Source organism: Lutzomyia longipalpis, chromosome 1 (assembly GCF_024334085.1).
Source record: "Lutzomyia longipalpis isolate SR_M1_2022 chromosome 1, ASM2433408v1".
Lineage (NCBI taxonomy): Eukaryota > Metazoa > Arthropoda > Insecta > Diptera > Psychodidae > Lutzomyia > Lutzomyia longipalpis.
Window position 1 is genome coordinate 16,842,955 of NC_074707.1, and position 15,842 is coordinate 16,858,796.

The 15,842-nt window shown below is 40.0% G+C and overlaps 4 protein-coding genes across 4 annotated transcripts; all 4 read right to left on the reverse strand.

Annotated features, from left to right (window-relative positions):
- Positions 1-465: 465 nt before the first annotated feature.
- Positions 466-3,777, reverse strand: LOC129793647 (endoplasmin). The gene is made up of 3 exons (XM_055833818.1): positions 3,438-3,777; positions 3,241-3,336; positions 466-3,158 (listed from the first exon to the last, which is right to left on the reverse strand). Exons 1-3 carry the CDS (start codon positions 3,481-3,483, stop codon positions 916-918), a joined length of 2,385 nt encoding a protein of 794 aa, XP_055689793.1. The 5' UTR covers positions 3,484-3,777; the 3' UTR covers positions 466-915.
- Positions 3,778-4,328: 551 nt separating this feature from the next.
- On the reverse strand, positions 4,329-6,114 carry LOC129793656 (twinfilin). The gene is made up of 4 exons (XM_055833830.1): positions 5,953-6,114; positions 5,815-5,892; positions 5,637-5,748; positions 4,329-5,494 (listed from the first exon to the last, which is right to left on the reverse strand). Exons 1-4 carry the CDS (start codon positions 5,975-5,977, stop codon positions 4,678-4,680), a joined length of 1,032 nt encoding a protein of 343 aa, XP_055689805.1. The 5' UTR covers positions 5,978-6,114; the 3' UTR covers positions 4,329-4,677.
- A 553-nt stretch (positions 6,115-6,667) lies between these two features.
- On the reverse strand, positions 6,668-7,394 carry LOC129786958 (transcription factor VBP). The gene is made up of 2 exons (XM_055822223.1): positions 6,897-7,394; positions 6,668-6,831 (listed from the first exon to the last, which is right to left on the reverse strand). The coding sequence occupies exons 1-2, from the start codon at positions 7,392-7,394 to the stop codon at positions 6,685-6,687; spliced, it is 645 nt and encodes a 214-aa protein (XP_055678198.1). The 3' UTR covers positions 6,668-6,684.
- A 4,614-nt stretch (positions 7,395-12,008) lies between these two features.
- On the reverse strand, positions 12,009-15,789 carry LOC129793666 (uncharacterized). Its single transcript, XM_055833842.1, has 4 exons — positions 15,673-15,789; positions 13,541-15,587; positions 12,543-13,475; positions 12,009-12,424 (listed from the first exon to the last, which is right to left on the reverse strand). Exons 2-4 carry the CDS (start codon positions 15,266-15,268, stop codon positions 12,374-12,376), a joined length of 2,712 nt encoding a protein of 903 aa, XP_055689817.1. The 5' UTR covers positions 15,269-15,587; positions 15,673-15,789; the 3' UTR covers positions 12,009-12,373.
- Positions 15,790-15,842: the final 53 nt, after the last annotated feature.

Genomic DNA, 15,842 nt, shown 5'->3' on the forward strand with positions numbered 1-15,842 from the left:
AAGAAGCTCTTCTGAGATTTTTTAAATTTTATTTTAAAAACGATGAAAAAGGATTAAAAATAACTTGAAAATTCCTTTACCGTAGACATTTTCTTTCTAACGTTTGATGTAAACTTTTTAACGTTTGACGTTTTTTTTTGTTGTCGATTCGTTTGCTTGTCCAGAAAAAGGAATTTCCTTGACCATCTCAAGCTTAGAATTTTCTAAATTTTTTTAAAAGATCATCATAAAAGATAATCTAAAAAAATCTCATCAAAGAATTCATTTCAATATTATTTACTAAAATATCTAAATAATTTGAAAACTTAAAGCAAAGTTTCAAAAACTATTTGCAACTTTCAGAACCTTAAACTCCAAACAGCATCACAAAAAGAATTTCACAAAAAGGAACCCTCAAAATGAGATGATGCAACAATTTTTATCATGATGCAGTTAAATGTTCTTTTGAAAAAAAAAGATAATAAATTTTATTTAATTTCATTTTATTCTCTCTTCGTTCTACATAAATACAGTACAATAGTATTAAGAAATCCTAATGAACTTGCGCGGGAAAAACACGCAAATTTTATTCTTTCTCTCCAGAGATAACATGAGGATGAAATCAAAGAAAATTAAGTGGAATGGCTTCTTCCACATTTTTTCTGCTTCTCTGTGACCTTATCGAATGTAAGAAGAAAAAAAAATTACGCTGTTTTTCTGATAAACCTTACAAAATTAATCAATCAGTCGCTTTATAATATAAATTGAACTCCTCTGGCACTTTTGATGATAACAGAAGATTGGAGGTTTTCCCGTAGCTTCCGTGTACACGTTGACTTATACAAAATTGCCGGGAGTTTTACTGGAATCCCCAAAATTACACACATACGCTCGCAAATGGACACACATGTACACACATACAGAATACGCCCCCGCTTAGAGTTCGTCATGATCCGCATCAATTTCTTCCGCTTCTTCACTGCCATCGGCTTCCTGGTCATCCTTGGTGTCTTCCTCCTCGAAAATCTCCTCCTCTTCGGGCTTCTCATTGGGGTCAATGCCCAATGTGTGCCTCATCATTCGCTCAATACTGTCAGCAAAGCCAGAAGTTTCCCTCAGCATGTATCCGGAACGGAGTGTGGCTGTTTGGAACATCATCACAGCCATATCCTTTGCCGTGGGATCCTCCCCGTCAGCCTCAACGCGTCGCAGGAGCTCGCGGATGAGTGGATGCCGTGGATTGACTTCGAGAATCTTCTTCTGACTGAGGTAGTACGACCGCTGGGGATCATCGGACTTTTGATGGGCATTGGACATAGCCAGGCGTTCCATGTTGCCCGTCCAGCCGTACATGTTGGCCACAAGGGCGCATGGGGAGTTGCTGAGACGCTCAGAGATCTGTGCACGAGCAATTTCATCCTTGAGTGCCACCTCATTGAGCCACTTCACGAGGGGTTCAAAGGATGTCTTCAGCTCATCAAACTTCGTCTTGGCCTCCTCGCTGTCGGTGAGTGTGAAACCTTCACGAGCGGCATTCTGGAATTTCTTTCCATCGAATTCGGGCAGAGCAGAGATGGAGTACTCATCGACGGCTTCCGTGAGGTAGAGAACTTCATAGCCACGCGTCAGGAGGCGCTCAACGAAGGGAGACTTCTCAACTTCAGTACGTCCGGGACCGGCAATGAAGAAGATATGATCCTGTTTGGGCTTCATGCGGGACACATAGTCCGCCAGGCTGGTGACTTCCTTGTCCTTGGTGTGGGATGACTGGAAACGCAGCAATTTGGCAAGGCGTGATCGGTTGCTGGGATCTTCCATGACGCCGAGTTTGATGTTTGTTGAGAATTCCTTCCAGAACTTTTCGTAGTCCTCCTTGTCGATCTTCTTAATCATGTCCAGAGCCTTGCGCACGAGCTTCTTCTTGATCACCTTGATGAGTTTGTGCTGTTGCAGCGTCTCACGGGACACGTTGAGGGGTAAATCATCGGAATCAACAACACCACGGATGAAGTTGAGGTAGCTGGGCATCATGTCATTGAATTCGTCTGTAATGAAGACACGACGAACGTAGAGCTTGATGTTGTCGGACTTGGTGCCGTAGCGGTTGAAGCTCTCAGATGGCTGAACTTTGGGGATGAAGAGGAGGGACTTGAAGGTAACCTCTCCCTCAGCAATGAAGTGCGTGTGAGTTAGGGGTTCAGAGGTGTCCTTTGTGAGACTCTTGTAGAACTCTGTGTACTCAGCTTCTTCCACATCAGCTGGTTTTCGTGTCCAGATGGGTTTGCTGTCATTCATTATCTCCCAGTCCCACACAGTCTTGGAGACCTTCTTCGTTTTGGGCTTCTCCTCTTCCTGCTCTTCCTCAACTTGAGCATCTTCATCAACGTCATCTTCCTTCTTCTCCTCTTCTTCCTTCTTTGCGGGCTCATCCTCAATGGGGACCTCCTCTTCGACAGTCTTGCTTGTCCACATGTAGATGGGGAAATTGATGAATTGCGAATACTTCTTGATGAGCTGCTTCACAGTGTCTTCTTCGAGGAAATCACGAGCCTCCTCCTTGAGGTACAAAGAAATCTGTGATCCTCGCTTTAGGGTATCTCCACGGGGATCCTCAGCAATCGTGAATTCAGCAGCATTACTCTCCCACACGTACTGCTTGTCGGCATTGTGCTTCGTGGTCACGACAACACGATCAGCCACGAGGAAGGCAGAATAGAAGCCAACACCAAACTGTCCAATCATATCATTGACATCCTGCCCCTCAGTCTTGGTTTCTTGCATCTTTGACAAGAAGTCCGCAGTACCTGACTTGGCAATTGTACCCAAATTGTTAACCAAATCATTCCTGGTCATACCAATTCCCGTATCAATGATATGAAGCACCCCATTGTCCTTGTCAGCCTTGATCTTAACCTGCAGATCGGGATTCGTTTCGAGTTCACTTCGTTCCGTGAGGGAGAGAAGACGAATCTTATCCAGAGCATCGGAAGCATTGGAGATCAATTCACGAAGGAAGATCTCCTTGTTGCGGTACAGGGAATTGATGATCAATTTCATCATCCTGTTCACTTCAGCCTGGAAGGCGAATTTTTCCGATTTTTCTCGCAACTCCTTCATTTGAGCCACATTCAATCCGTCCACTTTTATGGCCTCTTCCTCACGTTTGAGTGCTTCAGAATCTAACGTTGTTGGGGAAAGATAAAAGAACATTAATGACACGTTGGCTCCCACAGAGAATGCTGAGAGAGACAATGAACTTACCTGTCCTTGAGCCCTCTTTACTCGCTCCCAAATTCATCTCAATCGTTTCCACATCTTCTGCACTATCTTCCTCATCTGCCCTGATCATACAGAGTCCTGAAAGACGAAACCCAATCCCATCCAGAAGATTAGAGAATTTCCTGCTTTATGCATGTTTTTCTACGCGAATTGTTTTCGAGAAATTTCCGTGAATTTACCTGAAATCAGGAGCATCCCCAGCCCCAGTAGCACAACGTACTTCATCCTGCTGTACGACTCCTTGCAAAAATCACAGAAATTCCACGCAGATCCAGAGAAAACACCTTAAACCGGCCACAATGCACAAATGAACTGAAATCCCAAAAACGCGAATTAATAAATGTTTTCCATAAAACGTGTGGCTCAATTTGATTGGTCCACAACGGCAATGTGAAAGAGAAAGAAATAGTTTTTCTTCTACAGTCAGGTAAAAGTTAGCGTAAAGTAGGATGTAGTCTTCTCACGCGTTTAAAATAATGATCACAAAGAGTACATTCGATGCGACGTTAATTGATACCTGACTGTATTGACTTGTCCAACATTTATCAGCATTAAAATCCATAAGAATGAAATGAAATGAATTGAGATTAAATCCGGAACTTTATGGGAAAACCCAATACTACAGAGGGGATAAATTCTCATGTGAAATACAGAGTTTTTCCATGATTTTTCTCTCAATCGTTTTTCCGATTTTGAGAATTTGTGCGCGGAAGGGTTAACTCTTAAACGGAAAAGCAGTTTTCTAATATTAAGAAATTGTAACGTTCCCTTTAAAAAAATTGAAAAAACGGAAAATACTTAACTGATTATTCCATAATAAGCCTATCTAAATCTTTCAGTTTCCTGTTTTGCATTTTAGGCGCATGAAACATTAGTGTGAATGTTTCATGTTTTTAAAGGGACCAAAAACTCAATTATGACGTCATTCTTTGCATTTTTTGCAAATCTGACATTTTTTCCAAGCAATTCTTTGATTTAGACTACGATGTTGAATAAACACTTCTTCCAAATGATCGGTTAAGCGGTTACGATGAAGTTTAATTACAATGCACATTAAAAAAAAACTAAAATTCTTCACATTTCTGTTTTATTTTGAATTCTCATCTGTAAAATAACTACTAAAATATAGTTTATGCATTATATATTGACTTGTATACTGTTGCATGTATTTTTCTTTTCTTTTAGAATCTCAAAAATTAAGATGGAGCATCTCCATTATTTTTTGTGATTTTTATTGCCAAAAGAAAAAGCATTGGAAGCCCAAAAGAAGATTTTTTTTACAACTAAAAGGGCCAAAATAAATAGTGATAGCTCCTAAAAGAGTAAAAGTAAAAAAAACAACAAAAGATAGTGAAAAAAAATTGATTAAAAATGCTCTAAAAAAATACCAAAAAATTTGATAAATTTTGCATATTAAATCTACTCAGTCGCTTGGGGTCTTGTCACACGTTTGGCTCCTCGATTCTTCGGTCCTGGTGGTTTATCGAAGATGGGACGATGGAGAATTTTCTTGGGATGTAGCTCATCACGGAGGAATTCATCCGTGAGCTCATCCCCTGAGTCTATTTCCAATTTCTTTGTGATTTCTATGCCTTCGTCGGTGATTGCGGTAACAAAGGGGGCTTTGCAGCTGGAGTACATCATGCGATCCTTGACGGAGCATGAGTACCCGGGCATGGAGTAGATGAAGACGTAGCTTTCGAGGTAGTCTCCTTCGTGGGTGTGCTTGTACAGGAAAATATGATAGCGAGCTTGATCCTTTGGGATCATCTGGGCAAGAGCAGTCACGTCAATATTGGCGGCTTTCACGAGATGAATCTCCTCCTGGGCAAGGTCCAATTTAAATTGCAAATACGTGTAGGAACCTCTCTTGGCATCACGGATGGCATCAATTGCTGCCTGGGTGATGGGGAAACTTATCCCATTGAGGGTCTTGTGGCGTGTCTCGGTGCTCACTTCTGTCTTCACTTCGCTTTTGCGGAGCTCCTGAATCTCCTCTTCGCGCGTCGTGAGGGGTGCTGGAGCACTAAAGTCCCTCTTGTGCCGCAAATACCCTTCATACGTGGCCTCTTCGGGGATTGTTGCGTGCAATTCCTCCTTGATGTACGATGAGCCAAATTCATTCTTGAGCGTGGCCTTCGTGGAGGCATAGACCATTTTGTGGCGAATTGATGCGGTATCGGGGGTCCAGCTGAGTAGAAGCCAGTCATAGCCGAGCGATGACTTCGTGTCCAATCTTAAACAACAATGGGGAAGCAGTCAATTGTGAACGAGTCAGGGCAACGTGCCATTTGCCTCAATTGTTAGTTCCGGAAGTTGCGGGTAAATTGCCACACACAATCATCCTAAACTAGCAGAAAAAAAGGGGGGAGGCTCACCTGTAGAGAACATAGCAGGGCGTATCAGCTTCCACCATCGGCGGAATGCACCTGTCGTAGTCCTTGACCCAGTCCTTTTTCACTTCCTTATGATCCGACAAGGTCAGTTCCTCTGCAAGCATTAAAAAACCACAATTAGCATGTTGCTATCTTTGCTCTATCTGCGATGATGACTAACCATTATCAATGATAATTTTGATAGCCCTCGCCTTTCCATCCTTGCACTTGCCGAAGAATTTCAGCAATTTCTCATTTGCTAAAAAGAAGATTTTATTACTTTCTTTTATTCTGGAAGTTCTCTGCTAGATCTTCTTACCTTTAATTCCAGTTTGGTGGGACATTTTCACTCACAGCTCACACAGCACTTTTTTCACAACTATCGGTCATAAAAATGGGATCAGAAAAAGTTTTTGATTAATTTTTTGCAAATAGAATCCAGGGAATGAAGTTCCTAAAATTTCCACTGCAAGTTAACAGCGCTGTTAGCAGTGGAGGAAGTGAGATGGAGGTATATTTTACGTATGCTGTCTCAGCTCGTTCTCTTACTCACACATCACTATCGAATGTCTCGCTCCCACAGCAGGTTTTTTGCGATTTTTCCGGATTTTCTGCTAAATTTTTCACCAGAAATTGGATTTATCTTACTTAGAAAACGACTTTGTATTTTTTAAAATAAAAAAATAATTTTTTACAATGTCTTTTTATACATATAACGATACATGAGATGTACTCTTCTTCACGCTCATTATCTTCAATGAGAAAGAAGAGTACATCAAGGGGGTTTATCGGACAAAAAATTAATGCAACATTTGAATTTTGGCGGGAAGTTTTTTGGCGGACATTTTCTCAATTTTTCTTTTATTTAAAATTAACATTTATTTAACATTTCAACATTTTTTTATTTATTGCACAAACGACAAGAAAAGAGCATCAAAAAACCTCATCAATACTAACTTTTAGTATTACAAAGTAGGAAAATTTTTAATACAAAAAATAAATAAAGGTAAGAATGGCCAGGAAGTCGCAACAGAAGAAGAGAATAATTAATTTAGGCAGAAATTGTAGTTATTTGAGCCTGAGTTCCACTGCTAGGGCACACAATTTGTCGTAGAGTTGCAATTTCTTCGCGTAGAGCTAAATTCTGTGCACGAAGGATAGCATTTTCCTGTTCCAGAATCGCAGCTCTGAATGCAATCTGGGAATAAAAGAGGGAATAAAATTACATCCTGGAAACACATTGAAAGATATTCAGTAATTTACACGATCTTCTCGCAATTTCCGAGCATCTCGTGATTTTTTGGCGGCTTCGTTGTTTCTCTTTCGGCGTTCGTAGTACTTTTCATCCTTCTGCTCATCCGGAATAGGTCGTTTTTCACCTCGTTGCCGCCTACAGAGTCCATGGGGGAGATTTGAATCAGCACTGGAGGAGGATGCTTCGTACAGGCACTGTGTATCAACGGGAGATGGCATGGGGCACTTGGATGTTGTGGATGCAAGAATAATTGGGGGAACACCCAGAGAGACATCCTTTGCAGCTGAGGCAGCAATTCCCGGGTAAATGGTCAGCGGGAGAGATGCTATCCTTCTTTCGGGACAAATATCCTTGAGCACGGTGAAATTGTAGCACTGTGGGAGGTCAGCGGGGGCAAAGATACGATTGTAGGTGCGCAGGAAATGGAGAGTGTTGAAGGAGAGTGGCTCAATGAGCGATCTCTGCCCCATTGCTGATCCATTGCACATCTTATCACCAAATATCATCTTCACCACCTTCGCGCGAAAACACTTCCAGCCATATTTCCACGACGAGGATTGAGCAGACACTGAACTGATCGGCTACCAGTGTTGTGTGTTTTATGCTCCACTCTGCGCAGGATGTCCAGCCAATCGGATTTGGGGTGATTGGAATCGGCGTGCGGATGTATAATATTCCATTCAATATATGTTGTGGGGGGATGAGATTCCGTGTGCTTGGGTTGCATATGCGAGGGTTGAGCAACTCGAGGGCGTAACTAACTACCTTTTCGTTACGATTTGATTCGAACAAATAACCACTCCCGCATTATTATAAATTCCACTCTCTGACTTCTCACTGGGCACCACCAGGGAGTTTTTGCGTGGTGCAATAAGTTTCTTTGCCACCATCTCCTCAACCCCATACATAAAATACCTTCAGCCGAAGGATGAGAGGGTGTTGGTGTGATCCTTTGTAGTGTCGAGCATGGGAAGTTCAGTATGATCTATTGACCAATGACCTCTTGCCCTATCCCATCGACCAGTTCATCCCTCAACCAACACGTAATTGATGTTCCAGGCGAAGCACATGCTGAATTTCTCATGCCTCTAATGTGACCAGGAATGATAGACAGAGAGACACATTGTTACCGGTCAAATTGGTGGCACAAGGATTTGATCTATTTGTGTGCTATATGGAGGGGTTATTAAATAAACCTCGGTAATTTTCAATATTGTAACTCACCACATATTGTTTGTATGTCTCCGATGCACCTGAATTATTAATGCAACAACGCGCTGGTCTCTAATTCTCAATCATGTTCTCCTCAATCGAAAGGATTACATTACTAGTTAGAACTTTGGAGTCTTTGTTTCAATATCTATTATATTGTTACGAACTCGACCCCCGTGACGAAACTTCCCGAAGATGGCGACAGTGAAAAGACTTGGGATTCCTCTTGTATTAATTTATTGAGCCCAAATGCTGTCTTTCACTACGGTCTCCCACTCGGGGAGGAATGCTGCTTCGTGGTTCACTCGGGGACGGCTGCCCCTCAACTCCCTCGGCTCCTGCTCGGGGAGGAGTTGCTGCTTCGGGTCCACTCGGTGACGGCTGCCTCAACTCCCTCTCACGCCCTGTGGTGGGCGGCTGAATTCCCTGGCTCCACACGGGGATCGTGCTCGCTCGGCTTGATGGCGAGCTGAGCCCCCGGCACGGTGGTCTTCGGATCCCGCTCGGCTGTGTGTGGCAGCCGAATTCCCTGCCTTCCTCTCGGGGATCGTGCTCGCTCGGCTTGATGGCGAGCTGAGCCCCCGGCACGGCTGTCTTCGGGTTCTCCCGCTCGAGTGGATTCGGGTTTTGCCTTTGCTGGCTTTCGCTCGGTTTCCGCTCGGCTCCGGCTCGGCTCCGCCCGCTAGTCAAGGACTTTCGCTCGGCCTCCGCTCGGCTCCAACCGGCTCCGCTCAGCGTATCTGTATGCGTAACGGTCTGCGGTGTCCCTCTTGCTGGAGGTCCGCACCGTGAGTGAGTTCGCAACAGAGTGTCTCGCTGCGGTGGAACGCAGCTCTATTTATAACTCTCTGGGCGGCACTCGGCTGCGCTCGGTGCCGCACGGGTTCTTTTCGCTGGCGAGGCGTATCATGCGCTTGGCGTGGCACTCGCTTCGGGAATTTTCGTGGGGATTTCGTACGCATTATTTTCTCGGGCGTAACAATATGTTATCATTAAAGGGAAGAACAAGAAATGTATACCTTTATTAGGTCTTAAATAAAATTGTAATAAGTACCTATAACATCTAGTTTTATTTCCTACCTATTAATCAAATCAGATCAACCGATCAGATTATAAATTTTATAGAATTTTTAAAACTTTTAACCCGTTCCACGTGAAACGCAAAAACCTTGAAACGAACCATTTCTCAGTTGTAAAGTATTTTTTGGCCACATAAATTCAACGCATTTCTAACTCGCAAAAGTAATCAAATTCATTAAAATTTTGGGAAATAGAATGTTTCACGTTTATGTTTACGTATGACACAAAGAACGCGAAAAGGATAGGATGAATTTAATGCAATACAACTACTTTTTAATAAAAATAAATGTTCAATTCGTTCGAAATTAAATCGAAATGATTTTTAATATTTTAAGAATTGTCATCTAGAATGCCAACAGTCTTTGCAATTTATACAGATTACCTGTATATAGTCCCTCTGTATTCTCTACCTGGGGCATGAATAAACTATTGTCTTATCTTATCTTCTTAAAAAAAACTTTCAAAAATTCTATATCCTGAAATGGATGGAAATCCCGGATTTCCCGATTTCCGACACAATTTTTTTAAAGAACTTGTACTGAATAATACAGACTAATTGGTTTACGTACATGTTATTTTTATACCCTTTTAATAATATGTACGTAAACCAATTAGTCAGTGTAACTTATTGAACAACACCATATAAAACTTTGAGAGTTTCGGGAAAATGAAAAAAAAAGGAGTATCATCCTATAGACCAATTAGCCTGTTACCCATAATATTCAAAGTATTAGAGAATGTTATCCTGGCCCAGTTAATTCCTATTACCTGGGATTCCGGAAAGTCAAGAATTCCCATGCTTAATATGTATAAAAGTAGAATTCTATTAGAAGACTACGGAAGGGTAGTTTCAGTAGATACTCAGTAAATATACAGCAAATCTTTTTTCGAGTAGAACTCTGATCAATGATCATACAGAGATTATATCAGAAATCGATGCATTTGTTAAAAATGCAATGAATCATTATGAGAAAAAGTTTTGGAAGGCAAACAAAGACAATCTCAGATCATTGAATTCCAGCAACCTCCAGAATCGAAAGTCAAATAGATGAAAATAGAGCATCAGAAAAAGAATTGGATTTGATTCCACTGGACGACACTAGTCGCCGCGTTGGATCTTTCCGTGTCAAGTTACTACCTGAGGAATTAGATAAGGTTCTCCAGCCAGATTTTTGGGAAGCTGGGATACTCGTAAAGGAATTTGATTTTCTTACCAAGCGATGATCAAGTAACAAGTGATCTGGCAGATGGACCGGAAGAAAAGAAAGAATATGGATAGGAGAGATTTAATACCTGACCACCAGTTCGGATTCATAAGCGACATAGGAATAATCCAGCTAGAGAAAATCAAGAAGACGCAAATTGCATTCAAAGACAGGAATTACTAAATTTTCCTCGATGTAGCTCAAGCCTTCGACAAGGTTTGGTATTTCAGGCATCTACATAAACTGAGAAACTGCTTGCCCAGCAACCTGAACAGCACCCTCATGTTATATCATCATTTGTCATAGCATTTGTAGAATAAAATTCAAATAAAAGAGTTTTATTCTACAAATGCTACGGCAAATATATAAGATATGGATAAAGTTAGTGGATGTCTGTTGCAAACTACGTCCAGTCCGAGCAGAAGTATCCCAAGAAAGCAACGGATTTTTTTTTTGGTGAGTAAAAATTGAATTTATGCCTTTTTTCAAATATTACCGAAAATTAGATCAATATTTCCGGCACTTTGACCGAATTAACCAATCCAGATTTACCAGATTTTTAAAGTGAAGTCTAAAAACCCCAAAAAGTAGTCTTTTTTAAACATTAAAAACAACCCGTTAAAAAATTAATTGGTTTTAATTTTTAAAATATCTCACTGTGAGCATAAAATCTTTATTTAAATATTATATTTCTCTCAGTGATTATGGAATCTAATATGCAATTGTATAAAAATGAAATAAGACGCAAAAACATGAAGGATTAGATTTCTTTTTAAGAAATTCGGGAAATTCACTCAAAGTATTGACAAATTGATACAGAAATACAAATATCTTAACTTTTAGTTTCCTTTTTACTTCGGTAAAAGAAAAATATTTTTAACTCTTCCAACATTGGTATTAGGGCAATTGGTGGTATGAAAAATAAGGGTGATTCTCCGTAACAGATATCAATCAAAAGAACATTAGAAAACTATCACTCTCCACGAATCACATTGCAGATGTTCAGGTGATGGAAAAATTCTCACGATGTGTCGTAAAAAGTACCCAAAATCGTGTAATATCCAACACAGAAAAGGGGTAATCGTGCATAATAAACTTTCTTCTTTGATTTCCTTTACCATCCTTACAAATTCCCTCAAATCAGATGGTGAGGCAACACGCAATACTCTAAATTTGGGGAAACGTCCTAAAAATTATTTGAACATTTTCTTTTTTTTTTTATTTTACTCCTTTTGCCGGCTTTTCTTTCTCAATTGAGTAAATATGCGAAGAAATTGAATTATATGGATTTGGTGTCTATTTCACGTTGTTTTCTCTTAATTCTTTTCCTTTTGGTGCCTGGGTGGTGTATGTATTTATTGAAAAAATATATTTACTTTGGGATAACAAACATGTGGATAGCTGTTCAATTTGTCACCTTGTGACCACAAATGTTATTAAAAATGCAAAAGGTAAAAATATCACGTTATTTTTTCTTCCCTTTATACAAACGATTAACCATTAAGTAACCCCCTGACACTGAGGGTGGCTTGCCGATAAAAAACACAATGAATAAAAAATTCCAGGCGATGAGGTCATTGAGAACAGGTGATGGGTCAAAAATCAAACAAGTAAATCGAGTAATTTTCTGTTAAGTGATCACCACTCTCAAATATATTTCTTTACTCTCTTTTATCACCCACCCACCCCCTTACAATTTCTTCCATATCTGGGTAATTTTTTTTTATAATAAATCGTGTGTGGCTTATTTGGTGTCCCGTGTTAGACGATTGGGGGGTGGAAATTATATTGTGTAGTAATGAATAAATAATTTGTGAGAATGCACAGTTGTTGCCTGCTTATATGACGCGAAATGATTCAACTGTCCCACTAATTGTACACCCACATATTCAAAGAATTGAGCAAATTTCCTCAACAATTTGTTGTTAAAACTCCATGACCCCTTCATCGATGTCGCATCATTTATTAACGCCGTCGCACGGGCCATTTCAGCAAATATCAAAACTATGAATTTGTATCTCTCCCCTCGTTGCAATCACCTGTAATTAAAATCAAGCATAAGGAGTTGTTGAATCGGTATTTTACAGACAAAGGATTTTTCGTTAAATTATAAATTAGTTATAGAAAATTTTGTATAAGGGAGGAAAACTTCCTTACCAGACGTGATTTGAGTAGTCCATCGGAAGTTGATCCAATGTCCACAATATTCATATTTTCCATCTCCATTTGCACTTCTTCGTAATCACTGAGATTAAATCCTTTAAGGTTGTTTCCGCAAAGAGCAAAAATATGTTTTCGCGTCATTTGAATCTTTCGTACAAATCCTCTTCGGAAGTATGAACCCCCAAGAATAGGTCCTCCAATCCTAACATCCTTTCTCTGCAAACTAACGTGAGATGCGAAAGTTTTTCTCATCTCCGTACTGTCGAGATTACTGAGAGCCTGACTCTCCTGATAGAGTTTCCTTTCATTCTTCACAATATTCTGAATGGCACATGATTTTGCACTAAGATTGCTCTCTTCAACTTCCTCTTCTGCTACCTTCGCCTCCACTCCACCCCAAGCTCCGTCACTCTCAAAAACAATTGGTTTCAATTTTACTGAACCATCGGAAAAGCCAATCAAGAGATTTTCTCGCAAAGGACACACCTGAAGTACAGTTGGATGCAATTTACAGTCTCCATCTTCAACTGGAATCTTCACAATGCAATCCTTCTTTGGAGATTTGTTGAAATACAGCAAAAAAGGACGATTTGTTGCAACAAAGTATCCTTCGGTTAGAGCTTCAAAGTCCGTACATAGAATTTCTGAATTTGAATCCTTTTCCCCATCTTTGTCTTGGAGTTCCTTCAGTGCAGTATCACTGAATAAATCTCCCTCAAAGTAGGACAATCGTCTCTCAAAATTACTCTTTGTTGTTCTATCTTCCATCAAGAAGGGACGTAGATCGAATAAATTACTCTGAACTAATTTTGCTTTGCTAAATGCATGATCATGTGCTGATGCATTGATACTAAATGTTGGTTCCGCCGATGAAGTTTCAATTAGTAACCAAATGATTAGAATTCCGTCCTCGTGCAAGGAGCAAACCTAAACAAAATACAAAGTTTAGAATATTCTAGTTTATTTATAATCATAAAAGGTACTAGACCCACCTGAATTGGACTAAAATCCATAAAGAAATCGCTCTCAGATTTCCACTCGATACATTTTAGGCTTACAATCCGTCCTATTTCGAAGCAATTTCCAAGAATTTTGGGTATTATCAACTGACACGGGGCCTGACCTAGAACTTTCTCATCATCCTGACCCTGTAAATATTCTCGTACGTCCCACAATGACATAGATCCATCCAATGATGCCGATATAATCATATCTGGAGATGATTTGTGAACCAATACATGGGATATATCACTCCAGCTAGATAAAATCTTAACTGGATATTTTGAGTCGAGGATATTCCAAACTCCGATGAGATTGGAGTAAAAGACATTCTCCTGAGGATGTTTGAGCTGATGAATCGTAATTAGGAGATTGGGAATTTCTCGATCTGTGAAAATCTTGGTGACATCGTATCGTTTGAATATATCCTGATCCAAAGACAATGTGAAGAACCCCGTACTAGTTGGGATTGAAGAACTTTTGAGCATTTTAGATTCTAGCTTCTTCTGAACTACACCTGCAACAGCCACAGCAGTTTTCTGCAGGAAGTAGTTAAGGTTTTCATAGTCAATAAGGTTGCTGAAAATGTAATTAGAATGACTAATTGTTCCAAAATCTTTCTTATTGTCTCTCCCAATGCCGATCCTTTCTTCATGATAGGATACTCCCATTCCAGAGCTTAGAACATCTTTCGAGAAAGTAGGTGGGAATTGCGTCCAGACACTCTCAGAAGTTGTTTCATCAGTTTGCGTGTCCTGATCCATTTCATCGGTTTCTGTTTGAGTATAAATTTGGGTAGTGTTACCCTGTCCGTAAACCTTCATGTAGTATTCGTAGGGAATAGGCTTCAATTCAAACAGTGAGAAGGTCATTGTGTCCAGAGAAATTTTCTTCATTAATTCTTCTCCACGAGTGTTTTTGATTACTTTCTTGGGGAATTCTTTTGGGACATTTACTTCCTCAAAGATTACTCCTGAATCATGTTCCTCAATATTATCCAAAGGTGATCTTTCCCTCTGAACCTGTAGATCATAATTTCCGGAATCGAGCTTTTTCTCTTCATCTTTTTGGGGAATTTCAGGAGATGTTGTTGGTGAAGATGTTGTTGAATCTTTTTCAGCTTCGTCACTTTTTTCTTCTAAAGATTCATCTTCACTTCTTGATGGGGAATCAGACTCAAAATCCGATTCGTATGACTCAAAATCATCCTCGTAGTTATATTCCTGTTCTTCAGGAGATGTTGCTTTTTTGTCATTTTTCAATTCTTCCTTTTTATCCTTAACTTTCTTCTCTGCTTCAAAATTTACTTCAAATGCAACAGCTGGTTTCAAGGATACAGCTTCAGAAATAGAAGAGTCCTTCTCGTCAGATGTTGTAGATGCAGGTTCCGGGTTTACTTGGGGTTTTTTCTTAAATATTACAATTTCATCAGGATCAAGAGTCCGGGTTTTAGTTCGATCCCTCGGAAGATGCGTCTCTTCCGGAACTTTTCTCTGTGACGGAGGGGATGAAACAGTAACGTTGTGCACTTGATTCATGACATTGCTCTTCGGCAGTCCGGGCATTGGTTTAGCCTTCATTGGTCCTCCTTTGCTTGAGCTCTTTGATGATGTTTTCAATTCAATCTTCATTGCTTTTTGAGGCACTTTTGTGGTTGATTTTTCAATGGAACTCTGTTTCTTGAATTCAGCTCTCACAGGAGTCTTTGAATTCTTCGTCATGACCTTCTCGCCAAGCTTTTTCTGTGACGTTGCCTGGACCACTTGGGATTGGACTTTCGATGTAGGAGGAGCTTTGAAATCTTTTGTAATAGGTTTTCTTTTGGATTTCTTTTCTTCATCTTCAGTAATCTTAGTTGTTGTTTTACTGATTCGTTTCTTGGATGCTTCCAAAGTAGTTTCACTCGATTTTCCTGATGGCTTTGCCTTTAGGAGAGCATAAATAATTTCTCAGGATTTTTCATGTGCCAGAAAACAGCCAGAAAAGTGAAAAATTGTGCAAATACTGAAAAATAACTAAAAAGGTGCACATCCTGTCATCCTACAAAATCAAAAGTAAAAATATTACAACTGACAAAGTGTAAGAAAACTTTAAAACTTTTGTGTGAGAATTAGGTGTTTTTTACCTTAACAATCTTCGACATTTCTCTGTTTTTATTTTTTGTTATTTTTTGTGAAGATGCAGAAATTGTTTATTCCTCTCAAACAATATTGGGTTACGTTTTCTTTTAACACTTGCCTACACTGAGGGAAATACTCCGTGGAATATTCCAAGATTCTTCTGCAGATAACGCTT